The sequence below is a fragment of the Oryzias latipes genome, chromosome 18, assembly GCF_053564925.1.
Source record: "Oryzias latipes strain Hd-rR chromosome 18, Olatipes_Hd-rR_3.1".
NCBI classification, from domain to species: Eukaryota; Metazoa; Chordata; class Actinopteri; order Beloniformes; family Adrianichthyidae; genus Oryzias; species Oryzias latipes.
This window is the reverse complement of record NC_136254.1, coordinates 22,079,042-22,091,674: the sequence shown is the minus strand read 5'-3', so window position 1 is coordinate 22,091,674 and position 12,633 is coordinate 22,079,042. Positions and strand designations below refer to the sequence as shown.

At 35.4% G+C, this 12,633-nt stretch overlaps 1 protein-coding gene across 1 annotated transcript; it reads right to left on the bottom strand.

The window, feature by feature from the left end:
• Window positions 1-769: 769 nt before the first annotated feature.
• Window positions 770-7,827, bottom strand: LOC105358534 (carbohydrate sulfotransferase 12-like; the record flags this gene model as incomplete). Its single annotated transcript, XM_023948995.2, has 4 exons — window positions 770-4,084; window positions 4,192-4,499; window positions 4,577-4,720; window positions 7,651-7,827. Coding segments are annotated over 4 exons (870 nt in total), but the record flags the coding sequence as incomplete, so codon positions are not given.
• Between the last annotated feature and the right edge of the window lie 4,806 nt (window positions 7,828-12,633).

The following is a 12,633-nucleotide window of genomic DNA, read 5'->3' as shown; positions in this document are numbered from 1 at the left end:
CTGTGTGATGCGGGGAGAGGGGCGGGAGTCCCATTCAAAATCATGACTGGCCACAGAGTCAAGTGGACAAACGCATGCTGACACTCTCAAAGAAGGAACTAACTAAAGGAACAAATTCACGTTTGGCACTGATACAAAGACTTTAACAACGTCCGTCTGAAGCCGTTCAAATCTAACGAAGCACCAAACACAAGTCACCGAGCCCCAGTGCGAGTACTTCGGTGACAAAACAGCACCATTGAAACGAGTCAAACTGGGTTTTACAGCCAGTAACTCACACAGGAATGAACAGAAATATGGCAAAGTTATGCAGAGCTGAACTTTCCCATCCCTGCTCAAATATGATCATAATGTGCTTTGATGATGAGAACACAGCATGAAATATGCAGCTAAAAACGTCATTTCATAGAGTACTTGAAATGCTTGTTTACACTAAATAATAATAATTCAACATTTCCTACATTCCTACTGCATGAAAAAATCATAAATTTAGTTTTATTTATATTTAGAGATAGCTTGTTATTATCAAATCCTTTTTTAATCAACTTTAATTCTTGTTCAACTTCATTCAGCAACTCATCAATATTTTTTCCTGTACTAAAATATTAGCATCCTCAGCAAACACAAATTTCAATTTTGTTGACCTCACAAAATGTGATTTTTGTTTGTTTTTTCTGCTGACAAATCGGATTACAATGTTTTGTCTTTTTGACTGTTTTTGAGGAATTCTATGACGTGCAGCTATAGTTTTCCTGTCAATAATAATGTCTTGGCTGCTGAATAACTCAAAAACCTGCTGCTTAAGTGTGAGCAGTTCACCTGGTGGTGCATCCGGCCCTTCCTTTGATTCTGCAGTGTTAAGAACGATCTTTGAGTGTTGTTCCAGTTGTTCCACTCTGTTTTCCAGGTCTTCAATTTTCTTTTCTTTGTCTTCAATCCCCTTTTTCTGTTGTTTAACTTCCTGCAATAAATCCCTCTGCTGCTCCACCACTTTCCCTAATTCTCCTGACAGAAAGCTTATATTGTTTCACTTCTTCCATGCCCTTTGCTAAGTTTTTAGCCACTTTAGTATTTGAGAGGATGATCGGCCTCTGGTAGGCCGTGGTGCTAAAAAGAAGTAAACACAACAGGAAGAAATAACTAAAGGTAAAACAATATAACTGCCAGATGAAAGGACCCATAGGCAAAAAGAAACAACCCGTGCTCAACCCTATTTTGACCAAAGCAGGCAAAGGGGATTATTTCCCATAATTCCCTGTGATGCCAGCTCCGAGAGTAACCCCTGCAGCCTGCAGAACTCCGACAGCAGACCAAACGTGCACGTTAATAATATGACTTGCATGAAAACTGTGGTATTTTCTAAACATAACAATAAACACGAATTATGACATGAGCAATGTCCTCTCTGCCCGCAACACTCCCGGGTCGCCATTATTATAACATTTAAACATTCCTTCAAAATAAGTGCATGGAAAATCCAACCCACCACAATGCTGAATGGTTCAAGGGAATCTCCCGTTGGGCTAAATCCATATTTTAAGTAGGACTCCTGATCCTGTCTATTAAATGTAACTTTCTTTTTTTTGGAAGTCGAAGGCTCCTCTTCTGTCTCCTGGCTGGGCCTTTTCCCCTTGGCAAAGAAACTTTCCAAAGATGTTTGTTTTTTATTCATTTTGCTAGTTCCTGGGTTTTCTTTTAGTGGTATCCTATCACGTGACCGAGACGAGCGAATTGGCCTCCGTCAAGAGTAACATAAACGGATGTAACAGAGAATCGGGCAATTTTTCAAAATAAAACATCTTTCAGATTCTGAAACAAATAAAATGGAAGTCATATACACTCAAAAAACGTTCACTTTGAATGAACATAAAAAAATTATGGAAAGGATTTCCACATGATTAGATTGCGTTACTTGAACAAAAATGAATCATGTTGGTCCTACTTAATTTATTTAGGTTGGCTCAACTTAATGAATTTAGGTTGGGTCAACTTAATGTATTTAGGTTCAAACTAATAAATTTAAGTTGATTCAATTTAAATAGAGCAGTTGCACCCAACTTTAAATTGATATTGTTGCTCACTCTAAAAAGAAAAACGTTGAACCAATTTAATTGAATCACTTCAATTGGTCACACCTAAGTAAATTAAGTTTATTTAACTTGAATTTCTATTTATTTCTATAATTTTATTTATTCATCTGTAATTGATATGTTGATCCAAAGTTACAACCAATGGGTCTTTTAATTTTCACATCAAAGACATGAATTACCCAGCAAAGTCCCACATCACAAGACAGGAGCTCAATTACCGCGAACTCTGTGTTAAGTATTGGAACATTAACAGTTTGCCACACAAGGGGGTTGGTCTTCATCCTCTACCAAACTTTAACTCATGGTGCAAAAAAAAATAAACATAACAGTTTAAATCACTAGTTAAAACAGAGTAAAACAGCTTGACAATAAAACCCATGGACAAAAACTCACACTTAGACCCCAATCTGCCCAGATAGACAAAGAAAATGGTATCCCACAATTCCTTGCGATTACTAATGCATCCAATTTAATGGTATCATGTTGGATCAACATGATTGAAATTAGTAACTTTTAAATGGATTATTTTTATGTACAATCGACATGATTCATTCACGTAAGATTTACAAACATAAAATTTTCTGGTTGAAATGACAAGTTACTTTTTCGTTAACTTAATTGGCTGGTAATTTCCTTTTTTTGAGTGTAGGAGCAATCTGGCAGCCACGCCTCTGTCAGTCTGCCCCAGGGCAGCTGTGGCTACATCAGTAATTCACCAAATATGAATGAGGAGTGAATGATTGATGGACACATTGTAAGCGCCTTGAGTGTCTAGAAAATCCAATCCATTGTTATTATAAAACAGCATTATTGGATTGCAATTGTGATTGCAACCCAGAAAAAAACTGCTACACTAGTCGTGTACTAACTTTTCAATTCTACATTGTTTCTTTTATCATAGAAAGAGCAGGGGCTTTTGCCTTTTGTTGTTAGTGAATTATGATGCCTAAAAATTAACATTTAGAAATTTTAAAGTGTGAATATTCAAATCTTATGCTGTCTGTTGTGTGAAATTATGTGGTTTGTTCATTTTCTGAGGCAGTTTCAACATTGAAGTGAATGAGCACAGGAGAACTCCTAAAGGCCATGTCTGCGTACATTTTGCGCATTTTATTTTACATGTATGTAATTTCGGTCTTTCGTGATACATGCACGACATCTGTAATTCAAGAGTGTTGCTTGCATTCGTCAATGTGTGCAGATGTCCATCAAGCGTTTCAGCCCACAAGTCTTTATGTGAATTCGGTTTTGAGTTGCTCAAAATTTTTGGTTGGTTGAGAATTACACAGTTAATGCGTATTTTACATGGTAAATACATAATTATTACAGAAATCTTATGCAATTGTGTGTTATTATTGCAAGATGCAAATTTTTGGCGTTCCACATATGTCCACATATGTCTAACAGACTTTTTACGGATGTACCACTGATTTATAACTTTTACATCATGCATACGGCACACATATCACCTTCAAATTAAGTAATTGACGCATGAAGCACTAATGAATTGCATGTAAACAGCGCAATAATCACGCACCGTTCATGTTCTACTTTGCTTTACATGCTCTTTGCGTGGTTTAATTGTTCTTCTTCAGCGGTTTTAGCGTGGTTCATTCATAATACATTTTTGAAAATTTCATGTAAAGACTGCAACTTTTCTCACTTTTTCCCACGAATATGCACGTATGACCAATCATCAGTGCAATATGGGCAAAATGTAGCAGTGGCTGTGTGCCATGGGCTTGACATCAGCTCAGTCATCCAGCAGTTCAGTTGGCCTTCTGTAGCCAAATAGTTGAAAGTCTTTTTCATAGATTTTGTACAGCTTCCTCCTGTCTTCTATTGGTACCCCTTGAAACCATTCCATAACAGAACTACCAGAAGTCATATTTTCATATGATGGAGGAAACTTAATGGCGTTTTCTAACTTTAAAATCTTCAGCAGCTGCTGAGCATCTTCTTGAAGACTCTCTTGATGGCCAACAAAGTCATATCTGAGAAGAAAGAAAGAAAAACTGCTGTTTTATTGCAAATTGTTATTCTATGAGTTTGATTCAAAAGTGAATGCTATAGTTGTTACTTTTGATAAATATGTCCTTACTCAACAAGGCAGGGGTGGCACAGGCGATGCATCTGCCTCCAGTGAGGCTCAAACGGTGCATATTTCTCTGTTCGCGGGTCAACTATGTACTGAACAAAGTTATGGAACGAAGGTTTGACATCCGTTTTTTTTGTCCCATTAAATTTAACAGGTACATCCTTCTGGGTTTTATAGCGTTGCAAAATGACTCTAATGTAGCCATCATAAAAGTACTGATCATAATTCAGCATCTTGTCCCTGTAAGCCGAGATGAGGCGCACAAATGGATCACGGACAAACAGAAACTTGGTGTAGTGCTTTAGTTTTGCCTGTAAAAGAAATAAATACACATCACACCTCTATTTGAAACTTTCAGGGCATTCCTATTGTTGCTGCACAAACTGACCTTTCTTTCTGGCATTGAATAGTGCTTCAGGAGTCGGAATCTATCAAATTTGTGGACCATGTTACTTTTAAAGGACATGGGGTCAGGATATGGTTCATTCTGTTTTAAAGCAATCAAAGTCCTTTTCCAGTTGGTACATGCCACCTGCAAAAAATATGTTTATGCTAAAGTGTTAATGCTAGTGTTTCAAATACTGACACGAAGAGATGTTTTCCTTTTTCATTGACTCAATTTGATAGTTTTGCCAGCCAATTACTGAAAAATGTTGTACATAACCATGTTTTTACCTTCCACACAGTTTAAATATACTTAAAAAATGATGGCAAAAGCTATGTTTTCCTCAGAAACTGTTCAAAAACACAGGTTTTGAAAATTAGTCTGTTTATCTTAGAATTCCGATCTTGTTAGCATGTCACTAGCATGTTCATTAGCATTTTTTGTAGCTTTAAGGCCTGTTCACACCGGGACGAATTTCGCCGGCGATTTTCGCCGACGTTTAACGCCTCGTGACTAAACAAAGGGCACCAATGAGAGTGTGCACACCGACGCGAAAAAACGCCACGCGTCAGAGCGTAAAAAAAAAAAAAAAAACGCCTCGGGTTCGTTTTTTTTTTTCGACGCGTCACGTCGAAATCTATTCGACCAATGAGAATGGCGCTTTTGCACACGTGTCTGGAGCTTCTGAAGTTACAGTAAAACACAACTTGGGGGCGCTCAAACACAAAACTGCCTTGCTGAACACACATACCAGCGAAGAAGATGGACGCCGTGTAGCGTCTACACAGCAGCGAAGAAATAATGACGGACATTCTAAAATATCCCCGAACCAAGCACCAGTTGGAGCAACTGGTGCTTGAAATATTCACGTTTTCTTTGTATGATTCTGACAAGCGTGTAAATACTTGCTCTCTTCTTCTGAGGGAAAAGCGACTTTAAGAAGCGTAAAGTTGCGCAGCGCCACCTTGTGTACAGGAGTATTTGTTTACATTAAGCGCCATCTAATGTCAGGGAATGAAATTGCATGTTCGCTCAGCTCATCGTCAGCGAAAATCGCCTGGGTGTGAACACAAAAAACGTGGCGAAAAACGCTGGCGAACAACGCCTGGCGAATATTCGTCCCGGTGTGTACGGGCCTTTAGTGTTACAGTTCTGCCTTCAAATGCAAACACTTTTGCAATATAAATAAACATATAATTTTGGACCTTTTATCCTGAAAATGTCATTAAATTATAAGGAGGACCAAGTTGGGAGACGTTAGCAAACGCAGAGCTACGAAATTACATTTAGTTTAGTTTTAAACTCTGCTAGCGTAACATTTGATGTTTTTTTCTTTTATGCTCCGTCTTCTTTGAGTGTGAGGGTCTGTTTGCAGCCGTCCTACAGTCAATTGGTTTGGAGGTCAACTTCTTAGATTTAGCGGTAGCGTTTGACTACCGACACTTTTTAACTGTTCACGCAATTAACGTAACTAACAAGTTCTGAAGCGGAGAAAAGCAGCATTTCGCCGATACACACCACTTTATGGTAATGAATGCTTACACAATCATCGTAAACCAACTGGTTCTATAGCGGAGACAAGTGGCTTTACGCTTCGTGCAAAGCCAAAATGGAAAGCCGCTTTTCCCAGAGTCAGAATTAGTTGATAAGTGTTTTCATTGCAGTTTTTTCGAAATAGGTCAATTTTAATGCAGCTTCGAAAACCACCTCCTCCAATTTTTTTTCGAGAAATTGACATGCTTCCATTAAGCCAATTTATTATTGCAAATCCAATTTGCGCAATTTCATAATCAATAGAAGCGCCTCTATTGATAAACAATTGTAGAGTCACAGTATATATATCTCTAAAAAATCAAAATATATATATACATATATATATATATATACATAAATATATATATATAAATAATATATATATATACATATATATATACATATATATATATATACATAAATATATATATATAAATAATATATATATATACATATATATATACATATATATATACATATATATATATATATATATATTATATATAAATAATATATATATATACATATATATATACATATATATATATATATATATATTATATATAAATAATATATATATATACATATATATATACATATATATATATATATATATTATATATAAATAATATATATATATATACATATATATATACATATATATATATATATATATATATATATATATATATACATATATATATACATATATATATATATATATATATATATATATATATATATATACATATATATATACATATATATATATGTATATATATATATATACATACATATATATATATATATATATATATATATATATATATATATATATATATATATATATATATATATATATATACATATATATACATATATATATATATATATATACATATATATACATTATATATATATATATATATATATATATATATACATATATATATATATATATACATATATATACATTATATATACATATATATATATATATATATATATACATATATATATATATATATATATATATATACATATATATATATATATACATATATATACATTATATATATATATATATATATATATATATATACATATATATATATATACATATATATATATATATATATATATATATATATACATACATATACATACATATATATATATATTTATATATATATATACACATATATACATATATATATATATATATATATATATATATATATATATTTGTTATATATATATACATATATTTGTTATATATATACATATAAATATATGCATGATGTTTTAACTTTATTTTAAAGAATTTATTTGCAATGGTGTTTTTGCATCAAAATTCAAAAGAAACCGAAAATTAGTGCCCCCTCTGGTTTAAGACCAGAAGGGGCATTTACTTTTGCGTTTACATGTTTTTCTGTACAACTCAAACCTCCAAACTTCTATCCTGCATAAATGACATACGTTTTAGCCCAGATGTCTTTAAAAAAAATAAAGGAACAGGTAAGTAAGAACAGATGATGCGTCACCTTAGGAATGTAACAGTAAATGATGCCGTGTTGGTCGTCCACAATGAAGTTATTCAAATCAATATTATTCAAGTTAAACAAACTTTGATTGACGCCAGCACAGTGTTTCCTCAGAAGATCCTTTCTTAGTCTTTGTTGTTCTAAATATTTTGGTGCTGTAAACACAAAAAGTAAACATTAACTTTGCAAAATCATTCATTCCCTTGTACTAAATTTAGTTTTAGCTCTGAGGTGAAATGATGATGAATATCTGACATGCAAACAGAAGCAAAATAGTCACGTTAAACAAATAAAAAACTACAGAGCAATTCAAGCTTTCACTGGCTGGGCTTAATTTCATACATTAAATTACACAATACAACAAAATTACACACAAAAGAAAGATTCATACTTATATTTTGCAGATAAAAATCCCATCCATAAATTGTCAAAGTTAGAAAAACCATGGGTCCCAATAGCACAAAGATAGTCATGAATTCTTTGTTTAACCCCATATTGTTTGCAATACACTCCTAATGATCAAAAAAAGCAGAAAAAAACACAATTAGAACTAAAAGTGAAACAAGTCAAAGTTAAATTTCCCCATAAAAATTTAAATTTTTTCCATATGCCATTGCGTTACTTTTACAAAATTAAATATTCCTTACCTAGTTGAGAACCTATGGAGAAAATAAAAAATAAAATAAATACACGTAAAATGCACGTATGTTTGTGTCAAAACAAAAGAAACAATTATTCGTCTGACATATGAGGCAACAAAGCCACGAAAGGCAACAGCTTCTCTTTTTTTAAACCCTCGCCAGCAGAGAGACACATAGGAAAGCAGCATAGGAAGGGAATTAATTGAATGTTTGAGCTGACATACAGGAAGTAAAAGCATGTCAGGTAAATTTATGTAGCTGTAGGTGTGCCTCCTTAAATCCAGTCATGCTGACTTATTCTTGATTATTTAAGACTTATTGTTGAGCTATTTCAGCTTCACTGGTGACATATATGGACTATTATCATGAATGATGACAAACCCGCCATCCTATTGCTTTATTCCAGAATGGAAAAAGCCTATTGGAGAAGAGGCAAAGCTTTTTTTTAACCATCTATGAAGTTATGATAAAGCTGGACCCCCTATCTTTTACATTACAACCCAACTTCTCTGTGCAGTAGAACAAACCCATGAAGTATAAATCAACCGGTAAACCAGAAAAACCAAGCTTTGTACGTGACATATTAGCTGCTCCCTTTTGGGCTAATAGGGTTTTTATCTGATAGCTACGCACCAAAACATGAATAGCAAAGTCAAACCGTGTGTCTTCCTCTCTATGTAAGTGAGGGCGTGGCGGGTGCTGTGGCAACCCAATGTTGCGTTAGTCTTTGATCCTTCATTTGAATCTGATCTGCCTGTTGAAAACAACATGTGTTGTGTGAATAGTGAAAAGACTATAATTCTCACCCTCAATTCTTTGTCAGGTTTACTCTTACCCCTTAGCCCTTGAAAATGGGTTTAATGATAGGGCAGACCTGTAATCATCAGTGCATCTCTGCTTTAAGGAAGATTCTTAATTATTGTCCTGAAATATTATGATCAGTGTTACGTCCTCAAAACCGTAGGTGTAGGGCCAGTGGGGACCGCAAGACAAAAGGGAGTAGGGGAGGGAAGGAGCACAGTTTCAAAAGAATAAAATAAATAGACGCAAACATGGCCTGTATCTCTACACTAAAGCAAAATTAAAGTATCAACGACTTCTTTACAAAACGGATTCAAAGCATAAAATAGTGCCCCGTTTCCACTGAGCTGCATGGTCTTGTCCAGTCCAGTGTAAAATGGACCCATTAAGGTGGACTCAACCATACCATTTTCAGGCCCAGATTGGTTGGAAAATGGGATATACTTGTATGCCGGAGCCCAAACTGCTTTACAGTCACAGTCCCACTCCCACGTCTGCTGCCAAACACTGATGCCAACCTATAACCACCAGAGGCAATGTGAGGTTCAGCGTTTTGCCCAAAGACACTTAAACACATAGGCAGCCAAGGCCGGAACCGAACCTGCAATCTTCCGATCATAAATCGACCACCTTACCGCTAACCCAAATTGCCTGGACCATTCAAAACCGAGCAGTTATCGGACTGCTCAGTAGAAACAAGGCTTTGGTGGCACCAATCAACTCGCCCAGAGACGCTTCGCGTCTGACGATTCAGGCTTCCACGGCGTGCGTTAAAAAGTAATAAATGCACACTTCGTCGGCTATTAACCCTTACTTATAACGTTGCTAGTACTTTGAGTGAGCAGCCGCTTTAGGTCACACGATGCACAAAAAAGTTAAGCATTTGTTTCTTTTTTGTTATATAATTCTACCCAACATATTCCTTTTCAAAAGTTCATTTACTTTTTACAGATTTACGTAAACATAATGAATACAGCAGATAATTTGTTGTGGGTTAGTCAACAATACCACGATGATGTGTCGTCGAGTAAAACTTAGTTTTTTTCATAGTGCTGTAATGCGATTAATTTATTCGTGACACGTAATTATTTAATCGAATTCATCTTTTTTAAGCCGATAAATGCCTTAAAAAGCCCGATTTGTTACTTGTTCAGTTGTAACACATAAAACACAGTAAGAATGACTTTGTCAGGCTTCTGACTACAGTACCCATAATGCCCCAAGCAGCACGACTTCGTAGTTTACCAAAGTCAGAATCTGAATTCTTCCTGTACCCTTACATTTGGCCCTCCAAGTGGAGAGTTATGGAAAAATAGTGTCTTCGAATTCAGAAGTTACTACCACTCAATAACGTCACCAACAGTTGCCGGTCATCTACGCAAGCGCTCGAAAAATACTTCAAAACTTCGGTTTTATAACTTTAAAAAGTCATGCTAAAACAAAAAGTCATTACTTCCATTTACATGTAAACTTCTGTGCTTCAGAGCACACCCACAAAAAGGACTACATGTCTCTCACCCTACCAGCAGAGGGATAGCCAGCCGTAACCCTTGTACTATCCTAGGCACTTTAACATTGGGAGTTGGGTCATCTAGACCCACTAGACAGTGCTCTAAACCTTTTTTCTTCAATGATTTGTGATCTTCACTGATGTCCATGGATTACATGAAATCTTTCCACCTTTATCCACCTGTGTCATGGTAGGGAGAACACATCAATGTAAGGGTGGGGTCATCTAAGATAGCAAAAGGGTTAAGTCACTAGAAAAACAAGTTTGGATGTCATAAAAGCTCCAAATGCCCCTACAGTTGAAGCGATAGAGAGGAACCAGAGGCCTACAGGATGAATTTGGATTCAGCCCAACATTTGGCCGTGTTTCTGTGGCCAAATTTGCTGTGTACCACAGACAAATGTTGTATATTTTATTTAATTTATTCATAAGTTCATCAGACATTTTACAACAAAAATGTCTTATTTAGGTAAAAAATTAACAGACTAAAAGCTTCAACTATAGAGAACTTTAGCTATGATTTTATTTTATCTATTTATAGTGAATCTGTTTTACTCCCATCCGTGAACCTTGCCTGTTCATGCTGTTCCCCGTTTCACTTTGCTGTCAATGGTTGGTTATGTTTTAGTTGGCTCCCGTTTCATAGGAGTTGACATAAATGACCTTAACTAAATATAATACACCCAAACATAATTAGTATGTCAAACTTGAGGTTGAGTTTTGGAAAGCTCTGTTCTACACTGACAGTTTTATCATCTTTCGGCGTTATCTTTCACTTTACACCCCTGTCCCCATCTCTAACTGGCATTTATTCGCTGTAGTGGTTAGCACATGACCTCATAGTGAGAGGGCCCTGGTTCGAATTCCACCTGGGTCTATTCTGTGAGTTCACCTTGTGAATGCATGTTTTTTCTACCTCCTACAGTCCAAAAACATGCTTCATGGTTTACTTGGTGACTAAGCCGTGGATGTGAGTGAGTGTGTGAACAACCTTTGGCGGACTGGTAACCCATCCAGTGCATGGGATAGGCTCCAGCAACCCCAAAGGCGTTAAGCAGGTTTGGAAAATTGATGGATGGCGTAATTCTCCATCTGCGTGACTCATGCAATCATTAACTTGTTTCTCTTTTCATATTATGAAGGAGATAATTGTAGTTAGTTTGTTTGTTCTCTTCCTTGTCCAATCTAACCGGTTGGGCCACTGTAACTATGTTTGGTTCTACTGAATGTTTCCTGTTGGAGGGTGCCATTTCGGTCCCAACATCACTTTTTACACACTAAGTGGTCGTAATATTATAAAAGAACATGAACTGTTTTAACTTATTTTCTGCATTGGTGGCAGTTACTGAATTGACTTAATTTCTATATTATTTATTTCTGAAGGGTTTTTATTCCTGCTGTTGTTGGACTTTTGGTTGTAAAGTGGTGCCTTATAGAAAAACAAATTTATTCTAAAATAAATAGATTTGATTTCAAATTATTTTAAATTGAAGCCAAGGAACTTATTACAGAAATACGTGACATGGCTGAGTGGCGTGTGACTTTTTCACTGATGTATTGACCTGTTTTCATGCAAAACACACCCTTCTTGCATGCAACTGAATGGTGTTCTGCCAGTCGGTGTGACCACATGAGGGCTGTTGGCAAACACCCAGGTTTATTATCGTCAAACTGATCAGGACCTTGTGTAACTCCATGCTTTTTAAATCAGTCACACTAGTCTGTTACCATGCTGTTCCATAGGATTTCCAAAAGAAACAAGCTTATTTTGCTTTTTAATGCTCCATTAAGAATAAAATAAATACATACATTTTTTTGTCTGTGAAATGTTGTACTTGAATGACGTCAGATGAGGACTCCCAAGATTTTTGTGTGTTTGTGACTTATTAGTAAAAAGTTATTGCAAAGTCTTTCTATCTATCTATCTATCTGTGAAGGTTTGAAATTTTGAGAGTTCGAACAAAAGAAAGAAAAGGTGTTAAAATGTTCATGTGGGTCTAAGAAAAGTGTAGTGATGAGTTTTACAGCCCT